The following is a 24236-nucleotide window of genomic DNA, read 5'->3' as shown; positions in this document are numbered from 1 at the left end:
CACTTGGAGCAGCTGACCCTCATTTAAACCACTTCAGAGTCATCAACATAAATCAGAAGTGCAGTCCTTCTACTTAACAAGGCTTCTATTCAAAATTAATTCACAATCACTGACACGCAAGCAAATTCTGAAGACAGGTCAGGGCTAGATCGAGCTATTCTCATGGGCCAACTTCTTAAAAATATTGATCACTTGAATGTCATGTGGCACTAATGGAAATGAACCTTGTAATGCAGCTGGGTGGCTCCAGTTAGTTTTTCTTGCAGAGGCTGAATAAAGTGGATTAGTTTAATTCTATTCTGTGTGTGAAGACATTTAGCCTCGTGTTAAAAGTGTGTTCTAATTTATTATTGCGCTCCTATTACACTTGCATTGTGAATTTTAGACAGTGATGCTGCAGTAAAACCACAGACATAGTCTTTTTAACTCTGCACATTGTTCACAAAATCACGCCACCATTGATATTCCGTACATTCCATCTGTCGACCAATTTTGCCAATTTTTGCCACTTTCTCAGTTGAAACATGGCCCATAATGAAACACAAATGGCGTGTTACCAGACTAATAAGAATGAGTCTGGCCACGCCAGGCTAGGAAAACAATGCAACAAGTAAAGTAGTGCTGAGGTATAGCATCTCCTTCACCTTTTGCAAAATGTCCACTTGTCACTGTGCATTAAAATGGCAAAATGATCACAGATCAAACACACATCATGCCTTTCACGGAGACTGCTGTCATTGATAAGCGATGCACTTAAAAATAATAATGTCATAGCCAGTAATGAAACGAGAACGCAAGTTGTCCCAGCTGAAAGAACTGTAGCGATCAGCACATTTTCTGTTGCTACAGTGACCGCTGTATTCTTAGCACACAAAGCAACAATGATGATATGCAAAAACAATTTTCCAATAAAGTTACAAAGGGATTTGAATCAATGACAATAACCTTTCAACAGACAGTCAGGAGTGCGAAAGCAAAAGCTTGCCTCGACCCATTCCACGAAGAAGAAATAGCTGTAGGACTGTGTAATACACTTCAGAGGTGACATAATTGGTCTTAATGCAGAGAACTTTGGCTACCAAGCTTCTTCCTCACGGCACAAACTTTGAGCTGAAACCCAACTAAAGCAGGCTTGGTTAATATAGAATACCAAAAAAAACACTTTAAGCTTTTTTTTTGGAATCGTGATACATCTGTTTAACTATGAATTGCTTGAAGAGCACGCATGAATTCAAGTAAAACATGAATGGAAGCAACTGACTTGATCTTTGACCTTACAACAAGTTCAACACCAGGGGTTCGACATGTCACTTTCCTCCCAGGCTGCATCGTGTTTTCTCATTTTGGTGTCAGGTTTTCCATCCACTTTTCTGTCGTTCTCTTATCATTTTTCTTTTCATGCCTGGTATGTCTGCAGAGATTATTATTGAACAGCCTTAATCCCACCCTCGGCGGAGGACTGCCGTGACCTTCTACACACAGATGAAAAGCAAAACTGCGCCCAGCCCACCATCACAAGACCTTCATTACGCCGCTCAGGCCAAATCCAAATGATTACGGCAGATATCTGAAGGGACTTCCCACCCAAATGAAACAGAAAATTAGAAAATTGGATTTATTTTTGGAGGAATTAAGTTGTGCGGACACGGCGTTTCTCTCCCCCCCTTTGCTGACGTCATCACTCCTGCATATGAGCGTGAATAGCCATTAAGTCCACGTCCAGCCCCCTCCCTTACCCTCCGCTTTTCATTCCCTCCCTTCATCATATCATCCTTCTGTCAGCTCATATTTATCCTCACTTCACACCTTTCTCCTCCTCCTCCTCCTCCCTCAATTAGCTTGTGCTTTCATCTAAAACCCATGCACCCGCAAGGAGAGAATTATCTCATTTAAAAAAAATTTAAAAATCACCCTTCACACACTCTAGCGCCAAGATGGTTTAGCTCCGTGTTAGAAGAATTAACATCCTCGAGTAAAAGATGTTGCACGGTCAAACTGATTTAACGATTATACAGCAAAAATCTAGTTCACTCTCATGTGAACAGTTTACACAGGTTCATGTGTGCGTGCATGTATCCTTGGTAAACTGCCAATATCCTCGATTCAGGAGAGCTGCCGCGCGGTAATAAAAAAAACTAACATGCGTCCCTTTCCATGCAATCTGGCAGAGCCTGCGTGAGTACCTGCATCCCCTTTGAGCTCTTAACCCCCCCCCCCCCCGAAGGCTTGATTCCGATAATCAGCCTCAGGGTGGCAGCATCTTAGCAGGAGCGCACACCGCTCTCGTGCAGCTACAGCGGCTGTGTCACTGTGGTGCAATGGCTCAGAGACGGAGTAGTAAATGTCATGTTTTGGTTCTGCAAGCAGATCGAGTTGCACAATGTCATGAACACTTCCAAAGATGAAAGTCATACAACCAGTCGGTGTAAGTTTCAGTAAAAAGAGATAAGATAGTTTGTTGAGGAGCCACGTTTTTGTAACTTCAGCAACTTCAAACTTCAAACGGTGCCTTACGTTCAAGCAGCACTGTATGTCCACATTTTTAAGGGGAAGGAATTCCATCTTTGCACTCCACAGACGTCATAACTCAATTCTTATCAGAATATGAGTCCAGTAACGGTTTGGATTTCATTACGGCGCGCATTTCAGCTGAGGGGAAAGAAATACTTGTGCATGCAACTAGTGAGCCCTACAATCAAGCAGAGCAACAGAGTATGTGACATTAAGGGGTGAAGGTTTCAGGTGTTTACTTAAGCAGGTGTTAACTGCTCATCCCTTTAAGTTATTTCGCTGTCAGAGTCTTTTACAGCAGATGTTTAGGAATCTAAACTGCTCGTTTGGCCATTTCCAGTGCAAACTATAATTCAGGTCCACAGACGACGTGTGCGACAACGATGCGCACGAAGCCCACCCACATGGATCTGACTGGCCTGGCAGATCTCAGGCGGAGTATAATCAGTTACCAGAGGAGAGATTCCAGACCAGCTTTCCTCCACAAAATAATGTGGAGCCAGGGACGTTTGTCTGGTTTCTAGGATATCAGGATATAACATCAACATCAGTTTGAGGGAAAGCATCTGATCTTTAACCCTTTTTTGCATTAATTAAATCTCTTTCTAACTCAATAATACACTTAATAATGATTAAACACACAAAGACGCCCATATGCTCGCTATGCCATTATCATTACAGTTTAATATGGATGGATCAGGAATCAGTATTTTATACAGAAAACCTGACGTCAGTGAAATTTAAGGCAAAGCCATGTCATCAGATCGAGGTTTGTTTGTGCGTGTGTGTGTGTTAGTGTGTTACTAGCGAGTACGTGGGCCTCCTCTCCTCTCTAAACCTAAGTCAACTGTTTACCAGACCTTGCCCCAAGTTGTCCAAAGACTAATAAATAAATCAGGTTATCAGGTTATGTTTGTGTACATGCCTGTCTTTGAGCCTCAAAAACAAACCTCCTGTCTGTGCATGTGCGTATCCTTTTTGTTCTCGTGGTTGGTTGCGTGTCATTGGATGTTTTTACGTGCATGGCGGCTCTCGAAGGCCAATTCAAATAAACACACAACCGCAACACTTAAAGTATTTGGAGTGGCAGCCGATACGCAGGTTTGCTGTGTGCGTGCATGCGTGCATGAGTGTGTGTGCGTGCGTGCGTCTGTGTGTCTGGCACCACAGTGACTTGACTATGGCGATAATAACATGCCTTTAATTGGCACGAATAACTCAACGCACAACTCCCGACTTTATCCTCGGGGGTTCAGAGCGTGTGAAAAGGAAAAGAGCTATTCCCTGGCAGGAGTGCCGCAACTTGTTGGAGACATATACACAGACCGGCCGTCTGTTTGATTAACAAGTAGAAATGATGAGAAGCAGTCTGGTAGACTTCTGGCACAGAGGCTGCACGAGGAGAGCCAACTGGTAGAGGTACGCCAGGACGAGGAAGAGAATCAGGAGGAGTGAGAGTAAGGAGTTAGCACTGTATGCTAAAGCTAACAAAAAAATCAGAATGCTCCTGGCATTGTAATGCAATATGTGTCCCAAATAGTGTGGAGCGCTCAGAGAAATCCGACGGAATTGCGGGGGGAAAACAGCTACACAAAATACACAAATTTGAAATGAAATTATAAAATGAAGATGGCAGGCAGGCAGGCAAAAAAAAAAAAAGAAGCTAAGAGGGGAATAGGAGGAGCAGATTAAGTTATTTTAAGATGTTGGGATGAAAAGGACAGTGACCAGCAAATCACTGCGTGACCTCTGAACTGAAGCTTGCCAGCCTGGTAATCTACTGGCAGTAATTCTTAATAGGGAGAGCCAACTGCTGTTAGACTCTACGAGAGGAAAGGAAAGCAGGAGAAAATCAACTTTTCCCACATTTGGCCCAGTAATTCAGTTTCTCAGCCGAAACAAAAAAAAAAAAAGAAAAAAAAAAGTGGAAATATATTTTGAGGCATAGAAACGGACACTTTGAAAATTTGGATGAAATTTCATGTATTATGCTATTGCCATTTGTGTGCTTAAGCTGATGTGGTACAATACAATAGAATACCATAGTATACTACAATACAATATGATGCAATACTACAATACAAAATGATAGAATACAATGCAATATTATGATACAATACAATAGAATACCATAGTACACTACAATACACTATGATGCAATACTATGATACGCTACGTTAGAATACAATACAATATGATATGACATCATACAATACTACGATACGATACGATATATAATATGATACTACGATACAATACTACGATACTGTACCATACAGTACCATACAATGTGTTACGATATATGATAAAATATCATACATAAGTCATACATGACACAATATGATACGATACAATATGATACGATACGTTACGATACAGTACTACAACACTATGCTCTGTCCATACTTGACAATTACTGATAAAATCCATGTTGTACTGACCCTTCATCTAAGGCAAACGAATAAACTTGTATTTTGGCTGCCAGGCTAAAACTATAAGGACACCCGCTCTAAACTAATTAAGAGCAGTACATACGATCCCAGAACACAGTTTCCGCAAACAAACCACCCTCGCAGTCTTAATCTCTGTTAGTTGAGCCATCACAACCTTATGGCACCTAAGAGTACAGCAGTTGATACATTCAAATACACAGATCTCTCCCAAATCTCAAATTTCTCTCCGTATCTCTGAAAGCTGGACGTGGCGCAAATGTTGCTTTTATTAATGTCCTGTTTATACTGTACATTTTCAAGTGCGTTCAGGAGTTCTACTGACTCAGTTACACAACAGATTAAGCAAACAGGTTCTACGTGTGCTGACTGAAGCGGAGCTATATATGTGTCAGGGTGTCTCCGCCAACTCTTGCCGTAACGGCGCGTTTTACTCTTTATTCTGTACAGGTCGCATGAGTATATATCTTAGCCACTTACAGGCTACTGTTTGCAAAAATCTCAAGCTGACGTAGCTGCAAATAACACACTTCTCATAAGCAAGCAAAGTCAAGCAAACAGACTCTAACTCAGCATCAGAATCTATTTAATCACGCAGATATAAAGTAGTATTTGACATAACACTAACAAATACAATGAGATTATCACATAATAAAATGCAAAACGATATATTCAAAAAATAAAATTCTGGTAGACTTGAAATCTTGGATTGGAAATCAGATTTGAAATCATAAATCAAAGCAGCAATTATTACTAACAATTGTTACTTATTATGCTTTAACGTGTAGATTATTTCCTTGTCAAATTGTTGGTACAGTATTTACATTCCATACCCCAAAGATTTTCACTTTACTATAATGTACGGCAGACGTCTGACTTGATACGGCAGTAACAGGTTGTTAGACTTGATAATGTGATTGCCGAGGTAAATAACTATCAAGTGCCTTATCTACAAATTGACACGCCGTAGCAGCTCTTTAAAGGGTATCATTCCTTAGCCCCTTAGACAAGCTCAGAGCTACTTGAATAATCAAACGACGGCGTGCCGCGTCCGCCTCGCTGTACTGTCTTCCTGCACGAATCTGCTGCAAGGCAGCCGCAGTTTACAGAGCCAGTAACATTCAAATTAAACGACAGCCGACTTTAACTCTGCAAATATATTGAGCGAGCCAATATCTTAGGTGTCAGGAACATCTTATGAAATGCGTGCCTTTCAAAATAAGACGACCACTTGGACACCGGTAGGATAGAAGTAACAACACAGCAAATACCAGGGTTAGTAAAACAGGCTGAGAGGAGTGTCTACATAGAAAGCACTTCAGTACATATTAACTGTAAAAAGAAAAAAAAACAGTTCACACATACATGTTAAAGGGATTCTTTGAATCCTTTGATAAATTTGCTTTAGCCTGGCCAATGATTTCTTCCTATTCCCAATCCATGGGATCTAATTATAGATACTGACGTTAATGATAGTTGTCAATGCCTGAGGGTTCCTGAACTTTGCTTTGGTAAACACACATTCTGATGTCAAGTACTGCAGTCTAAACTCAGAGCAGAGTTTGGCGGATAACATGACATGGGGCAAAAGGTACATGTTTTCCATATTAGTACTGTAATGGATCAAGTCAGTATAAGCAGTCATCAAGTAAGAGTATATAAATAATGACAGCTTTCTTTTTCTTTTCGCGAGGCTCCGAGTGGAAACCTGCTGGTTGGGGAAACCACAACAGTATCAATTTGGCGAGGAGGGTGCGCGGTGCAGTCACCGTGGAGACCCCGCTGATGATGCAGTCAGGGGCGCTTAGTGATGGGGCTTAGCGGAGCAGTGTGCCAAAGCAGCAAATCCTCCAGAGGGATTTTCACCCTGCAACGTCTGAGCCCTAATACAGTCCAATTGACTCCAGATGTTACGGCGCAGAGAGAGGGACAGCGACACAGAGATGTGGTCCGGTCTGAAGCTGAAGTTTCCAGCCAGCAAGTGTTTGTCCTCAAACTGGGATTCAGTCTGTCAAAAAAAGCTGTATAAAAACATCAAAGTATGGTTCTGAGTGCCCCCATAAAAGAAACACAACAACGTCATTATCCACCTTGCTAGTAACATTCATTTTAAAGGTACAGATATGCTTTTAAATCAGTGGTTTGCTGAATAGCTCCAAGTAATTACTCAACTATTTACAATGGCTCCTGTGGTCCTGAAATGACTGGAAAATGGCAAAAGGCCAAAGGGTTGTATGTGCGGCTAAGAAAGTTGTATAAGCAAACTAAGAAAAATGGATAATGAATGTGCCCAGAGTTTAAGTAAAACATAAGTAATTTGCGGTATGAAAAGTAAGCTAACGGAAACATATCTATCTGGATTTTTTCAATGTCATACTCTTTAGAACCAGACCGTAAAGGAAAGAGTAGGGAAAATGATAAAGAGCGAGCGAGTGTTTGCAGGTTTTCCACTGATAACAGAATTCCTGAAATATCCCGCAACTTTGAAGCACTGGGAAACTCACAGTGCAAATCAGATGCTATCGTTTATTGCATAAGAAATCTGAACAGAAACAAAGCATAATGTGATGCTTTTATTTTGTGGAGCTTCTGGCTGGCTGCTGACAGGAGAGAATTTAGACTGTCAAGACGTGTGGCTTACCCTCTTCATCTACCTCCACCTCTCACCTTGCTCTGTTTCAACTCCCCAGGCTGCAGGGGAAAGTGCTGGGAAGGGCAGAATTCCAATCATAACAGTGAACTACCCTTTGAATGTTTTGCTCCCTTAAGCCAGATGAGTCATCTACATTCACTGAGATTATCTCTTGAGAAAACTAGTTTGTGCCCGTGTGGGGATGCATAAGCGATTGGCTTTGTTGTGGTGAGCGGGGGGAAAGTGATGTTGAAGTGTGAGCGGAAAACTCAACAGCGCAGTGAAAACTTTCAAAAGCATGCTGAGGTCAAGGTGTTGTGTGTCTGACAGGGCTGGCTGTCTTTGCACACCAAACAAGGGTTAAACTTATAGTCATGTAGCTATGCATGTACATGTACATACATATGTACATACCTAGAGATACACATTCCTCCACCTGAGAAAAACAGAGGAGAACACACACCTTGCAGCTAGACTGAGTACATATGCCATGGACAGAAGAGTCTAATCCTAACCCTAGTACTTTAAATGTGCTTTAAGTACTGCGGGACATAGATGGCGTAAGCTATGCACGTAATTCTGGATCGCTCTGTAAAAACGCCAGCTGGTGCTGTCTTTTTAGCCATTTGGGTTCATTTTTGTTTCTACTTCATGCTTCACTTTCAACAGTAGCGACTGAAAATTTCGCCAAAAATTTCTCCGAAGACGAGTCATACAAATACTCGTGTCTCTGAACCTCCTCAATCAATTTGAAACTCGCAGAGATGGAGAAACAACCAGAAGCAGCGAAAACACGCCGCTACAATGTGGACCAATCACAGCTCTTGCGGTCATTTGTGACTATTTTGGAAAAAAAAAAGTGAAGCATGTCCAGCATGAACAAAAGTGGGGGTCATAAAATATGTAGACAGTGGAGCAGAGAAAACGTACGATCAAATTACCCTTCAGTTTTTTACTGTTTTAATGTGCCAACTGGATGACGACCAGGCGTACTGGAAAGACTCTGGACCTCATAGCTGCACGCTGCCTGTCAGTGAGTCCATCCATTAGCCGAAACCCACAAAAAAAAAAAAGAACAGGACTGCTGAACAAAGACTGTTATCGCTAACGATGTAGCATGAGTAATCCTTTTTTCACTCAGGACAAATAGAGTGTACAAGGACACTTCAGAATTACCAGTGTAGAGAAAGGTTTCCAAAAATAATAAAGCACCTAGCACTGAATTAATTAAACTGAGAGGCTGAATGATGGGAACTTTAATATCAGTAAAACTGCACGCAAACAGTGCCATTCACTAAACGTGAAGATCTTAAGAGGCACCCTGTGGTATTTATGACAGTAAGTACTGCTTGTGTTTTCACTGTAGATTTCATTCGTTAGGAACACAAATAGATTACACATACCTGCCATAGCATTACCCTTATTGCATCACCCTGCAGCAAAGGTTGGAAAGAAAGCTGGGAGCAGGTCAGCACGGATTTAATAATGCATCATTATGTGAAAAAAATTGGGAGCTAAGGGCAATGACACAATCAGCGGTTACACACCACAGATGACATCTGTTGTACGTTACCCTCCAGCCATCTTCCATTTCATTTCTAATGATCCACAAATACCTTAAGTTTTGGTTCCAAGTTGCTTGATTTGTTGTTGGTTGCTGTCTTTGTTTTTGTTTTTTTCCCTTAATTATTGTACAGCACTTTGGTCCACCTCGGTTGTTTTTAAATGTGCTTTATAAATAAATTTGATTGATTAATTGATTGAAGTATGCTTCTAGATTCTACATCTCGACCGTGCAACGTAGCGTACCATATCGTATCGTATAATATCGTATCGTATCGTATCACATCGTACCATATCGTATCGGATCGTATCATATTGTTTTGTATCGTATCGTGTCACATCACATCGCATCGCATCGCATCGTATCGTAGAGTTGGATGGCAAAAACTTGCACACTCCTGGGCCTCAGTGGTACACGTTCCCCCCCAGTCTATTGAATAAACGACTGCAGCAGTGTTGACACATGCCGGTTAAATCCTTGCGTGAAAGAGAAAGTTAGACACAGAACAAGAAAGCCTCTATCCATCTCCTTCTTACACAACAGGCCAGGCAGACACAGCAGGATTGGTTAGTGTTAGATTTCTGTGGTTCGCTCAAGGAGTGAAGGAAAAGAATCCTGTATTACTTTGATGTGGCTTTCATTATGTCTTACATCTGACAAGCTCTACTTTGGCCAGGATCACACACACTCACACACTGAGGAAAGTTTGTGGTCTTTCCGTTAGTTGGTTTCTTTCTTGCATCAATTTTTGGCATATTTTGTTTTCTCCGATGCACTTTGTGGCACATTTGTTTGTTGAAATGGACTCCAGTTGCGTTTACTGCGAGTTGACTTCATATCACACCAACTCTTAAATCCGCATCTTCTCTGCAGACCCGACATTCAGCCTCAGGAGGAAATGTGAACAAAGACAGATCACAGGAGGAGGCTGACAACTGAGAACTGTGTGATCTGCACTAAGTAAGATATGTGATAAATAGGTTGTCAGCAACGGTTGTGTGAATGCGGTAAGTTAGAGAGACAGAGTAGTGATAGGTTACCAACCCAAATCAGACACAGAGATCAGGGGAGCTAATCCGGTGTCAAGCCTAATAGAATCACAGACACAGGAATAGACTGTACAGCTCAGCCGTGGCTTTGACCTTGCTTCTTCGGGTGCATGTGAGTTTACCATGGTAGTATATTTTATTTTAATTTATTGGATTAATGTGTAGAGTTTTATTAGCAATAAAATGGGCTAAGGATGCAAAATGTTTGCAAGTACAGACTACAGGGGATTGGAAGATTCGTGGCTGCTGTGCTGCTCACACGCTAAAGGAATTTGAATGAATTCTGACTGCTGTCATGTAGACATAAGAGACTACACAAATGAGCTCACACAGGACGTATTGATTACAGGATTACCTCAGTTGGAGCAAGTGTATGATCTCGATAGACAAGAACAAGTGAGAAGTCAATGCGATAATTACGGCGGGCTTGTGTTTTTTTTTTTGTTTTTTTACTTCCAGCTATTGGTTGAGCCCGATGTGTTCAGTCAGTCTCCCCTCCATCTCTTGTGTCCATACAGTCTTCTAGTACACATCATTGTAGCTATGCTGTTGGTTTGTCCTACCTTGTGTGCTCTAATTGGATATTGCTCTCCCTACATTTCACCTTGGTGACATTTCACCTTGGTGAAATGTTAGGTCTAAATGTTGCTCAAAAGAAAACCTGCCTGGGTCTGCTCATAAGCTCCTATTATACTGATTAAGCATAACATTATGACCACCTTCCTGATACTGCTCCTCCAAAACTGTTCTGACTTATCAGAGAATGGACATGGAGCTTCTGGGGGTGTCCTGTGATGTCTGGGAACAGAACGTTGTTAGTGAGGGCCTTTGGGTTGAGGGGAGGGGAAGCAGTCCAACCAACAGATACTTGATCAGTTTGAGATCTAATGAATTCAGAGGCCAGGTCAACACCTTGTGCTGTCCTTTGTCCTTTGAGTTGTTCCTAAAACATTTTTAGGCTGCATCCTGATGGTGATGGCTGCTTCCATCAAGGAGTGTCATAGCTATGGGGTGGGGGTCCCTGATCTGGTCTAGGTGGGTGGTACATGTCTAAGTAACGTCCAGAACAATGCACGGGACAGGATGTTTATTGCAAACATCTTGGAGAATGCACCAAATATATTGCAGAGAGCTGTACCCAAACTCAGACAGAGACATTTGAACAGACCTGCAAACACATTCATTTTAGGCCAGGTGTCATGTGATGATGTATGAGTAGCACATCAAATCATGTTAAGTATCATTTTCAGTCATTTAATGCTACTGAGTCCAGAGGAAGAACCCCTCAAGTGTATTTAAAGACAGAAAAGGCACCACCCACTGCAGATTCTGGCATTATGTCACTTTTGAACACATTAAAAGTAATCAAAACAGACTCCTTAAATGGGTGTTTTCTTTATTTCTTTCTTTCTTAGGGACTCTGGGAACAAAATTCGTGATGATTTTATTGAGAACAGGATTTGCTTTCACAACTTGTCCTCCCACTCACTATTTGTCACAGAGAAAAAGATCCAAATAAAGTGCATTTCCATTCGTTCCATAATTTTATATCCTATTTTCTGAAATATTGCTTTACAACATCTGTGTACTTGGATATGTTTATTCAATTTTTATACTTCTAAATGAAGACGTGACACACATGGCATGTTTATCTGCCAAAAGCTATTTCCTCACAAACAGGACTTTTTGAGGGATATTAATCCATAGACACATGTTTTCACTAGAGTTTTCTTTTAAGATTAGGCCATTATGATTAGGTTTAGGTGATTGTACAGGTTTGAGTATGAGTGCTGTCATTATAGGTCAACGTAAATATACAGTTACAGCGTTTGTTTCTTCCACTGCGGCTGGCAAAAGCTTCCCCGAACCAGTTTAAATGTCACATGTCTGTCAACATATTAGGGTTTGCACTGGAAAATCTTTCGTCAACATGTTTCATGTCCAAATCAGATTCTTGGACGCTGTATAAAACTTTTCTAACATCCCTCAACTGCGTAGAGCATCTCATACTGAATGATCAAGAACCTCATGTCGACCATTTGGCGGCAGATTTCTCTGGTTTGGAAAACTTAAACATGTCAAGAATTTCTGAGTTTTGTGCTATACATTGCTCGCAACCACCAATTACCACCATGTTGTGAGATGCTTTCCAAACATAAATTATATTGTACACACTACTCCCTGAAAACACTAAGTATGTCAAAGCAGATGTCACAAAACTCATCTATTGTGAGAAAGTTGTGCAGACATTTGACTGGTAGTGTATTTACAACAGCCTGGCTCTGACTCCCTAGTACAATGGGCAGACATGGTTTAACACCATCTGGATAGTTTTGGACATCACACAGATCTCTTCAATCATGTCCAGGCTAAGAGTGTGTTCATGTGTAGCCTGAAGTCATCAATTTGCTTTTAGATGTAACTGATGTTTCCATCAAAGCTTACAGTGTCACATTTACGCCAACTTTGGCACCTACTTTCCTGGTCATTTCAGCCAGGAATCACTTTATTATAGGAATGGATTCCCTTTTTCTCACATAGAGCCTTTCATTGTTCTCTGTTCAAAACCAGCACCTAAGCCCTTTTGCCTCAAAACAAAGATAAATCATAGCTCCAGTCACAAAGAGAAAAATTACTGATTCGTATTAGATTGAAATATAATGGGACACACATGCTTTAAGGTTCTGACCACGTCAGTGTTTTTTGTTTAATTACTTGAGTTTTCCTTTGCACCCAACAGCCAAAATATGACAATGGTTAAATTTGGAAGCGTTGAGCAAATCTGTTTCAGAGTAGTCCAGCATTCTTCTGATCAGAAGCCAAGAAGAGTGTCAAAATTAAAATTTCCAATATAAAATAATGTATCAGTAAGAAAAGTAAGACCTACTCTTGTTATACAAGAGTATTTGGTTTTCTGCCCTAATCGTTATCGCAGTGCTGTTTGACAAGCCCTAACCCTAAGGAGTACTCCATGGCAAAACGACAATTATAGTGTACACAAAACAAGGAGTGTTCTAACAGTTATTGATCCTATTTAAATGAACATAGAAGGATTGTAAAGGCATGTGAGGTCCTGTTGAAAAAAAAGAACTTTTCCTCCACATTTTTATTATAAATGTCAATCGTAGAAAAGGTCTGACCTGCAGTAGAAACAGTGCCACATCTCTATTAAAAACTTTATTCCTTATTCCAGCATTTGAATGATCACGATGCCACGAACCCTTAATTTGCCATCACACAACATCTGCTGACAGTGGTGTTCCAGCATACTGAGCATTGTCTACTTTGTTTTGCCATTTGTGTTTAAGGATGTTGTGAGAAAACTAACCACCAGATTCATTTCATGCAGTCAGTGGTAAGAATTCAGTCCCAAAATTGGTAAATAACGAAGGGTTTGGTTTAACGAAACAAAGTAGAGCACCCTCTGCTTGAAATGCGCAGTTCATATAGTGGCTCCACTTGAATGTTTGAATGACATATGTGCAGATTTTGGGTATGATTTTTTTTTTTACATAGTTTCAAGCCCCATCCCAAGGCTGAGAAGATCAGCTAGCTCTAAAATTAGCCTTCTATTGTGCATTTATCCACCATTTGTCCTTCAAACATACCTAAGAGCACACACGCTTGAAAGAAAAATTGATACAATCAGTTTGATTTATATTGTTTTCGGTACCAAAACAGAGCGGGCCGGAGCAGAGGAGCCTGTAAAACATCCAAATGGCCACATTTAGATGGAAGAGAGATGCAGTGAAGGCCCCAGGTAATTGCAACAGACGTGGCGCTCTAATGCGGTCAGTCTTGCGCAGGAGTTACACAGCACTGTAAAAGGAGCTAATTTGAGATAAATCCCCAGGAGACGCACCAGACAAAGCGCCGAGGAGGAGAAAGGAATATAGAGTCAGCCCTGTAGCAAGCAGACCAGAGCTTGCTCGGTCCGTTGAAGATTTATGGCCGTAATGAACAACTCCTTGACACTCTTAGATGTCCAAAGTTCAGGAAGCTAGGTAGGAGTCAATGGTTTCAGCAGCCTCTTTCCCTAAACTGCACCATAACCTTATATATAATAATATAATCCATAATGTAGAATATATATTAATGTGTATTACAGATGTGAGACCTTTTCATTGGATCTTAGGTCATGAATGATGTCTAACAGCAAAACGTTGCATGTACACCAAATGAAAAACTGAACTAAGAGCCCCTCTGCTTGACATGCACTTTTCTTATAGTGGCGCCAGTTTATTTCTTTTATTGTAGTTTAAAGCCCCATTTAGTGGGGTATTAAATATTCACAGTGCCCTTGTGTAATTTAAGTTATTGTACCAGATGCCACGTTAACCAGCGTTCTGCAGGACGAAGCCAGAGCAAAAAGCCCAAAGCCTCCCCGGGACCGCGCAGAAAAGTTGTCAAAGGTGGAGGCGAGCACGATGTGTGAGGCGAGTCGTAAATCTGACTCCGTCTTCCCTCTCTTTCCTCATTGTTCAGTCAGGTCTTGACACACAAAACAGATACAAAACATGTTTGCTGCCGTTCAGCTTGACTTACAGTTCCTCGGGGTACGATAAACTTTGGAGTCAAACTGAAAATAAATATATAAATATATGAATAAATAATAAATATAAAAAGAAAGAAAAAAAAAGGAATTTGCATTTGAAGTTTTTTATTGTATAAAATGAATCCAGCTATTGTTGTATTAGTTTATCCATGAATACATCACAAACAGCAACTGCTAATGATAATTCTACACTTCAGTTTAAGTCAGGGGTCTTCAACGTTTTTCAGGCCAAGGACCCCCAAAGTGATGAGAGACTATATGTGTTTTATATTAAACTTGGACCATTTATAAATATACATTATTATTATCATTTTGTGTTCAGTGTTAAGCTATTCAAATAATACACAGGTTCAAATATTCATTTTTTCTATTCAAACGTGTAGTAAGTTGGGTGTTGGGTGGCTGTGCAACTGCCATAAGCATAAACGTACCTAAATTTGTGGAGAAAAATCTAAATTGTTAGAGAAAATTTCAAATATGTATATATATATATATATATATATATATATGTCTAATCAACCAAAGATTTTGCGACCTCCCTGTAGTAGACCTACGGTTTAAGTGAAGTTTGACATCACAACAGTCCATTTCATGATTTCTATTTTAATACTGGTCCTCAAACAGGCCTGTATTTTGATGCCAGCTTGTTTCCATCCGTCATGTCAACACAAAACCCTCAATTTTCATTGTTACTGCGGGATTTCTAAAGCAGAAAAACAAGCGGTATTTTACTGTCTTAAAACATGTCTGCAGGGTTAGGGTTAGTTTTTGACTAAATCATTTATAAAAGACATAAAGTGACACATACTGTCTTTTAAAAGACAGCTAAAACTTGCATAAATGTTTGTACGACCCTTAGCTTTTACACCACTGAAGGCATTTCTTTACCAAGTTTGAGCTCCTGGCTTCTGGGTAACGATTAAAGTCAGGGCTGGTATAATCTTAAACTAAATAAAGGTGCAAGTAAAGGGGATTGGGTTCTGTGTGTAGCGTAAGTGTGAGAATGTAGTTAAGACAGCGAGCAGCAGGTTTCACCCTCAGGTCAACCTAACATCTGTCAGCTCAAATATCAAAGGTAGCCCCATCAGTTCACACAGATACCACCTAAAGGCATTTCATTCTCTACGCTGAAAATGAAGATGGCTGCTGTCAAGTATTTGAGCTGGTTTCGGCCGCGTCCTTTCATTTCACTAAAAGCCGACTCTTATCGAAAAGGGAACCCGTGGCCGCTGACTCCTGCCTTCTCCTGTGTCCGCTGTATCCACAACGTACTTCACAGAGAGGTACGTTACATGCAGCCTGTCTGGTGTTACTGCCGCGAAGGGTCAGCTGGGTGAAACGAGAAGACGAACCATGACCGTCGTTAAACAGAAAACACATTGCTCCAGCTTGTGGAAATGAGAGACAGGAAAATCGGAGGTAGAAAACAACACCTCCACGCCGCGTTTCTAGAAATGATATAAAGGCATTTTATGGCAATGCAGATGAATGAGAAGCTACTCCCGTCTTCGCAAAGAGGGAGCGATGTAAAGTAAATTTGACTGGACTTTGCCATCAGATTCATAGTTCTAGTTGGGAAACAATAATCACCTTAATGGGAAGAAGGCCCAAAACCATAATCTGCTGTAATCCAGTTGCAAATTGGATCAGTGTGACTCGTATTCCAGATTTAATGCATCTGTGGACATAATTTTTTAGACATCCGTCTTTTAATCTTTGGCAAAGAACACAGTTCGGTGGCTAATCCAGCATTAGTGGACACTAAACCACCGAATATCACTGGGATGTTAGTAGTCACCTTTCAGATTATGGTTTTACATTAAAAAAAAAAAAAAACAGAAGAGCCGACAATACATAATGCATGAATAGAGATGGAGATAGCGGTTCCCAACATTTTTGTTTATTTTCTGGTTTCCATAGTCTCCAAAGCCTTTCTGGTGCAGTACTCCAAAAGTGCATCAAACTACCTAACAGACACACGGCTAGTGAGTTGTTAGCAGGTTAGCCGAAGAGATTCCTGCTGTGAACACCTCACATGGTTTCATTTAAATGACTTCACGGCCAAAAGAGGCGTACATGTAAAGAAAAAAAAAAGAAAATGAGACGTTTTTTGACTCATCTCGCAACCCCTCTTTTTTTCATCCTGTGACCCCTTGGGAGGCCCCGACCCCTATGTTAGAAACCATTGGATTAAACTAACTAACAGCACGATGTTACGCATTGATATAACAGCATCATGGTCAGACATAACATTATGACCACTTTCCTGTTGTTGTGTAGGTCTCCCTTGTGCCTCCAAACATGTTTCATGTTTTTTGAGTTGTGCCTAAAGCGTTTGTGTGTCTGTGTCAGGCTGCATCCTGCTGCCATCAAGGATTGTCATTGCTATGGGATGGGGGTGCCTGGTCAGATCTAGTTGGGTGCTACACGTCTTAGTAACATCTACACGAAGGTCCAAAAGTTCAATGTTCAATGTCAAGATGTTCAATGATATATTTACTTCTCCCGCCATTGGTTTTAATATTGCGGCAACACTTTTAAGGACATTTTGCCGTCGATACCTCTGTACTTTTACTTTATTTGTCATTCCTAGTGGGCATTCCTGCTAAAGTCAGAAGAGTCCTCCCACTGATACTAATTTTCACGTAGATCACAATACAGAAATCAAATGAAATGCAGATGGAACTCTGACAGATGACCTCCACAGATGAGCTGAAACGTAACCCCCATACTAAACAGAAATAAATATTTACACATGAGTCACACCAGGAAACGTATAAATCCAACAGGATGCTATCATTTTCAGCAGCTACCCACTTCCCGTAACCTTGTGCGCGGAGGAGGAGCCAGGACCTGAAGTCTGTTTTCAGTTACGTTTCTGTTTGCCCTCTGTTTTAATGGGAAGTCCAAACGCAGGCCGGCAGAATCACATGATGAAACGCTCAGATGAACAGGGGAACTGTGTGTTTGTTCTGTCAGCGTCTGACAAGGTGAAGAATTTAAAGATGCACAGAATACAGCTGTATAGCTAAATCTGTATATATATATATATAACAGTGAATGGGTAACTCTCCTCAACGCTATCAGGGACCAGTGGTATCAGGATCGGGATGTTATCAGGAGGTCACAGAGTCCGACTTTTTAATGTGGAAACTGAGAGTGCAGAAAGAAAAAAGGAGAAAAAAAATACTGGCAGGGAGGGAGCGTAGGATGTAAAGAGAGAGGGAAAAGTGGGGAATAAATGGGAGACATAAAGATCCAGACAGTGGATGTGAGGGAGATAAAGAAAATCGTTGAGACGGGGAGGCGGGTTTCCAGGTCGGGGCGGACGTGAAGAGAGGGCGGCTGAACTGTCACGTGACTGAACTGCTGGGAAGGCCGAGCGTCACCTTGAACCCGCGCGATCCCTATCAGCCGCCTCTCCAGGAATTCTGGGAAAAGACGTCAGAATTACGAAGGGGGGGAACCGTGTGCTCCTCGGCTTCCATTTCTGCACTGTTTACATCGAGGTAAGAGTTTAGGTGAGAGGTTAAGGGAGTGAACGCTCCAAACGAATGTTGGCTCTCCTGCCCAGTGTTGTTCCCGTGCACCAGAGCAGAGAACGCCGCCTAAATCCACATCCTCACAGTATGTTTTGCTCTAACTAGCCATAAGAATGCGCAGCGTATAAACACTCGGCTAAATGTGTAAACCATCTTCGGAGCAGGCGCGGCTGTGAAGCTGCAGCCATATAGGATGAGGGAGAGAACACCCTCTCTCACCCTTCAGGAATGAAACCTGCAATTTGCGCGCGTCTCCTAATATTTAGGTTTTAACGTTAAAAGCATGGGAAGAGGTTTTTACGAGGCTTTAATGAGCTCAGAAATCCTGCAGGGTGATGTCAGAACATAAACTGCCACAAATAAAAAAAAAAAAAAAAAAAAGCCCCCGACGCGCCTCTCGGGTCCTTGACCCCCCGTAATCTTGTAAACACCACATCTGACACAAATCTCTCTTCCAGAAAAGCACTTGTGCGCCACTTGACTTAAATAACGAAAACCCTCCGACGCTGTGAAAAGCATGAACCGGCTCACGAGTGACGCTTTAAGTGTTTTTTTTTTTTTTTTTTTTGTTGGAGTCATCGAGAGATGGGTGGGCTTCGAGGGTGGTGAAAGTGACTGGTGGTTTTCCCCCTGAACGTAAACACGGGAGGCCTTGAACTGCACCAGATACCTAAACCATCGCTGTGCGCCGATTCTGAAAATTGATGCTGTGGTATTTTTCCGTGGTGTTGCCCTGATTACACATAATTTGAAAGCACAAAACCTCTTCTTTCAGGTGGTCGAAACCATTTTAAGACACCAGAGCAACAATAAACATCCTCAGTTTGTTGCAAGAGTCTATTCGAGACGGCAGGGGCGTATGCTATGCTTGATAGATTGGTGTGTTCTGCACAATATTTTCACCTTCTAATTCTGAATGTGTTTTCAAGCTGTTAGTTGGCAGTTTTTATTTATTTTTTTGCAAAGGCCCAGAATTTATGAATGAAGCTTGACTTCTGCAATGGATCTATGCATCATTTTGCAATTCTGTAGTAACGCCACTAAAAGGCCGGTCAGCGCCTCAAACAACAGGGCAACTGAGGGGGTCACACTGAAGGTGTTGAAGGCTCAGTCGGTTTCACTGAAATCAAATAGACGTAGGGAGGATTTTACGCTCACAGCAGCTACGTCGCACACGGAAGTGATGCATTTTAGATTTCAAACGCGACCGAGCAGTTTGGCCGTGCGGATTTAAGTGTGGGATTCACAAAATAAACTCACGTGCATCACAAACATGAAGCTCTATTCATGTCAGTGCTCCTCCATCCATATTACTGCACCTTATTTATCTTTCCTTTGTACACAGTGCATATTCTACTTCTGCATCCGTTTCTTGTACATTTGCGTATATGCAAACTCTATTTTTGCTTATACTATTTTATTTTATTTATTTCATTATTTTAACTTAAACGTATTTCATTTTAATTTTATTTACATTATGTTCCATTTCACTTTATTTGTATCTTCTTCATTTTTATTTATTTCATTTTATTAACTATCTTATTTTTGATTTTACTAGTGGTTTTCTTTTTCTTTTTTTAAATATATGTGGAGCTGAGCTAATTAACTCTAACTCCATAAAGGAAAAACTGCATGATATGAACTAACTTGTGTAGTATGAGTTAACTGGAGTACCTGTACCTGATATCTGGCAGGAATAGACGTGATAATGAGTGCTTTGTGTCTCCCGCAGAAGTCTGGCTCCTAACAACAAGTGAGCAGCTAGTGCAGGGCCAGTATAACCTGTTAGAAGACCCTGGGGCAGCTTTTGCTGTTTGGCCACCATTGACAACCTTCTTTGCATCTTTTATCTTTATCTGTGATAAACACATAAACTCAGCTGTATTTAGCAGCGCAACAAACTTTTTCTTTCTTTCTTTCTTTTTTTTTTTTTTTACATTGCACTGCTATACAAAACAGTATACGCTTTAAGTGCAGGATCCTGTGTATAGTTGTTGTTGCAAAATACCGAACTAATTGACAGTTATTTAAATAACCACGAAAAACTGACATTTAATAAACTTCTTTTGGAGCCATTTGCAGCCTGGGGCCCCAAAGCAAACCTGCCAACTTGAGATGATGTCTTGTGTCACTGAATAATGGCTCAACTGGAAGAAATCTTACGGGTAATTTGCGATTTTTTGTCTTTAAATGGAAGTTTCTGTTTGAGTTGAAAATATGTCGCTTTGGGGAAAAGCTTCTGATCCGGCCGTCGCGTAGCCCTGTTTTCCGTGATTTAATCAAACTGGTTCGGCTATTTTGGGAAGATTTAATTGCAGCATTTCAGCAAATGTTAAAATGTCAGCTGTAAATCGAGTTACGCGCAACAACACTGCGCGAGGGGAGGTGAAAAAAATGCGAGCCGTCACATGGTGAGCGGACAGAGTTCCAGGAGAGGGGGAAGAGCTTCGGCCTCGCTCCCCGCGGAAGTGTCATGAACTGAAGTAAGTGAAACATCTGTGATGGGATAACACCAGTGATCCTCTCAGGCCGACGCTGTGATCCAACTCCACCAGTCAACAAGGGAGCAGTTAAACACAGCAGGTGAAAGTTTTAGTCACACAATTGCAGCTCTCGCTAGCTGGCAGGGAAAGTCAGCTATGCAAACATCTCCTTTAAACTTCAACAGTGTGTTCCAGCAGTTCATAAGTAATAATTGCTTCTGAACTTTCCTAAAGATTGATTTATTCTTGCCATCTGGGGCTGCTGCATGGGTTCATCAACATAGAAAAAAAAACCTGGGGCCCACAAATGAAACAGGTACAAGGAGGGGAGAGCAGAGGAACTCGGTTAGGTCTCAACAAAACCGCAAAACAGTTGCAATTAGGTGGCAAAATGGACAACATAAACTCTTCATGGCAACATAATCGTTTTTGTACTTTATGTTCTTCCCGTGAGCTCCGCCCATAATTTGTTCACACCCCTCACTCTTCATTTTCCTCTTCCCTTCTGCAGTAAAACACAAAATGAGCGCTGTTAAGCTGAGTAGTTGCAGCTGCGCTGCGCTTTCAGCAACGCGACCTGCACGCAACAGCTCACAGCTGCAGTAGTAAGCTGCTCTCAGGGCGCATGGGAGGCCATTATTGACTCAAGTGCCCATGAAGAGAGTAACATGATGGGACCGGTCTCCCTCCTCCTCCTCCTCCTCCTCCTCCTCCTCTCTCGTCTCCTTCCACGCGTCCCCGTTTTCCTGTCCTGGTGGGTGCCTGCGTGTCAGGATGGACTGCGTCAAATCCGCCGCCGCTGCTGCAACAGCTGCTCCAGCGGCCTCCAACGCAACGCAGGCGCACACATAAGTGGGCCCAGGACAGCACTAGGAGCACATCCACCAAAGGCTCAATAAGACGCCCACTGATGCACGCCATTACGCAAAGCCGGCCAGACCACATGTCCTGTCGGACAAGTGCAAGGGGGAGAGGCTATGACATCCATGAGAAGTTATCAGGCTCCAGCAACACGAGGTTTTGGTTTTGATCTCTCTGATCAAATGTTTTTCCACGGATAAATATTTAACTTTTATATTTTTTATAAGTTCTAAATAATAACGTGGCATTGCACTTATTGCTTTTAATTATTAAAGTGATAAAATACGAGGAGAACATTTTAGAAAAGTTTTGCGCACAGAGAACATCCACGTTCTCCAGCCGCGCGAGCCTGCACTCCGCATCCACACGGTACACATGCTAATGCGCACACACGCACACGCAGCGAGGAAAAGCAGGACGCTCCGACACATAGTCCGCCTTTGTTTTGGAGTCATCCGCGGTATATCAGCTTTCACACTCACTAACCACAAGCCAAAGCACAATTAGCGCGTGGGTAATCCAAAGACACAAGCCGAACCACACGGTCCCCGTGCGCACTCAGCCGGATCCGCTCCCTCCAACGCGCAGCACATGCCTTTCAAAGGAGCTCCCGAGTGCATCTTAAATCATCCTGAGTTTCCCAATGTTTGTGTGCATAAGCCAGCTATAGAACTACCCAACCCAACCTTTTGTTTACCTGCGTGCACACACAGGAGAGAGACGGGTAAAGTAAGTGAGTCTGTCCATGCTGGTTTGCCTTGAGGCACCGCACGGTGCGTCGCGTCTCACATTCTACTTTGTATTATCAGCCAAAGCCCGGTCTATAGGAGTGAACAGGTCCTTTAAATAGTGAATAATTCATTTGCAAAACATATTTATAAGCGACTGCTTTAACAACTCGACCCTTTCAGAAACTTTTTTGAAGCAACGTGTGCACGTTAGAATTCCAGCACCTCCAAATATATTTGAGACAAACTCCCAGGGCAGGTTCCAGTAAAACTTTTAGAGTCTTTGGCTCCTATTAAAGTCAGAACGCACGCTTTCATTTTCTGTCACAATATTAGTGTCAAGTTCTCCAGGAATGAAAAGAGTTTCTCAGAAACGGAAATGCTCCATGAGACACCAAACGAAATGAAATGAAGGTGCTCCTACCGTAATAAAGGTAACCATAGCATCGGCGGGTTAGTATCCAACAGAGTCGACATGAAGGTGATTAATATTTACACAGAATCCTTTGGCGAAAACTTCCCACTTTGTGAAGGGCTGCTGCCTGTCTGTGCGCCACACTGGTTCTGTGTGGAGAAGATCAGGGTGTGCGTAATGCGCGCTCTCCCCCTCTCTCTCTTTCTCTCTCTTTCTCTCCCCTCTCTCGCTCGCTCTCTCTCTCTCTCTCTCCCTCCCTGGACAACATAATCTACGCCGTTCTTTCTGTTACAGGACAGATGGCCCTTGGCGCATGTAGCTGCAAAGACCTGCATGCACGCGGCCACTGACTGTCAGCCGAGGGAGTCTGTTGACATGAATTAGGACACCGAATTAGAAGTGTGTGTGTGTGCGTGTGTGCGTGTGTGTGTGTGTGTCTGTCTGTGTCTGCGTGCGCGCGCGTGGACTAATGCTACCTTTCGGTTTTTAATTAGTGCCGGCTTACATTATCAGATTCCTCAAAGCTGAAGCTTAAAGTTAAATAGATTTTTGTTTTTTAAAGTAAATATAATTTTCACAATCCAATAGAAATGATAATTACTAATAATGTGAAAACAAAAAAAGTTCCCATACACTCACAACTGATTATCACCGCCACATTCGCAGGATAAAAGTTGTTGCAACTCACAGTAAGATCCAAAGTATCTTTATTATAAAGAAGAATCTAGTCTGTAAAGATAAAAAAAGAAAAACACAAAAAGAATGTAGATTTAATGTCTCAAATTGGCCATATGTCCCTGTGATTTTCTGATAAATCATTGTGCATTCAATTCACAAGGACGTCAGTCCCTCTATTGTGTATTTACTGTGAGGCATTGTTATTGGGAGGAAGGATATTTCATTTTTGTGGCCTTACAAACTGAATACAAATAATGTTTCCAGTAATTTTTTTCGTAACACCTCATTCAAAACCAGAATAATGGTAGTGTCAACATTTAAAAGCTATACCCCAATCAGACATAACACCATGACCATGGATGTGGCATAAGTGTGGACAGCATTCACTCTCCTTGATGGCAGCAGCCACCCCCAGGAGGATGAAGTCTGACACAGACACACAAAAATGGTTTAGGAAAAACTCAAAAACCATGGAGACCTGGCCTCCAAATTCACTAGATCCCAAACTGATCAAGTATCCGGGAGGTGATCCACAGAGGCCCCTCTCCTCAACCCATAAGACCAAAAGGCCCTAACTCCACCATCCATTCTCCGTGTATCAGAACTGTTTTGGAGGAACAAGGGAGACCTACACAATAATAGGAAAGTGGTCATAATGTTATGCCTGATCGGTGTATGCATCTGCAAAGTGATCCATTCTGACATGACCAAAATATCTACTAAAAAGTTGCGAACTTTTTTTTTTTATTGTGATTGCGATAACATGAG

General features: G+C 41.7%; 1 protein-coding gene across 1 annotated transcript in view; it reads right to left on the bottom strand.

Annotated features, from left to right (window-relative positions):
- ntf3 (neurotrophin 3) overlaps positions 1 to 22980 on the bottom strand; it is a 33786-nt gene extending 10806 nt beyond the window's left edge. Inside the window, exon 1 of the mRNA XM_047575827.1 lies at positions 22800 to 22980. Coding sequence (XP_047431783.1) covers positions 22800 to 22817 — 18 coding nt within the window. The 5' untranslated portion in view covers positions 22818 to 22980. The remainder of the gene's footprint in view (positions 1 to 22799) is intronic.
- Between the last annotated feature and the right edge of the window lie 1256 nt (positions 22981 to 24236).

Source organism: Mugil cephalus, chromosome 22, assembly GCF_022458985.1.
Source record: "Mugil cephalus isolate CIBA_MC_2020 chromosome 22, CIBA_Mcephalus_1.1, whole genome shotgun sequence".
NCBI lineage: Eukaryota > Metazoa > Chordata > Actinopteri > Mugiliformes > Mugilidae > Mugil > Mugil cephalus.
This window is presented reverse-complemented; position numbering and strand designations above follow the sequence as displayed.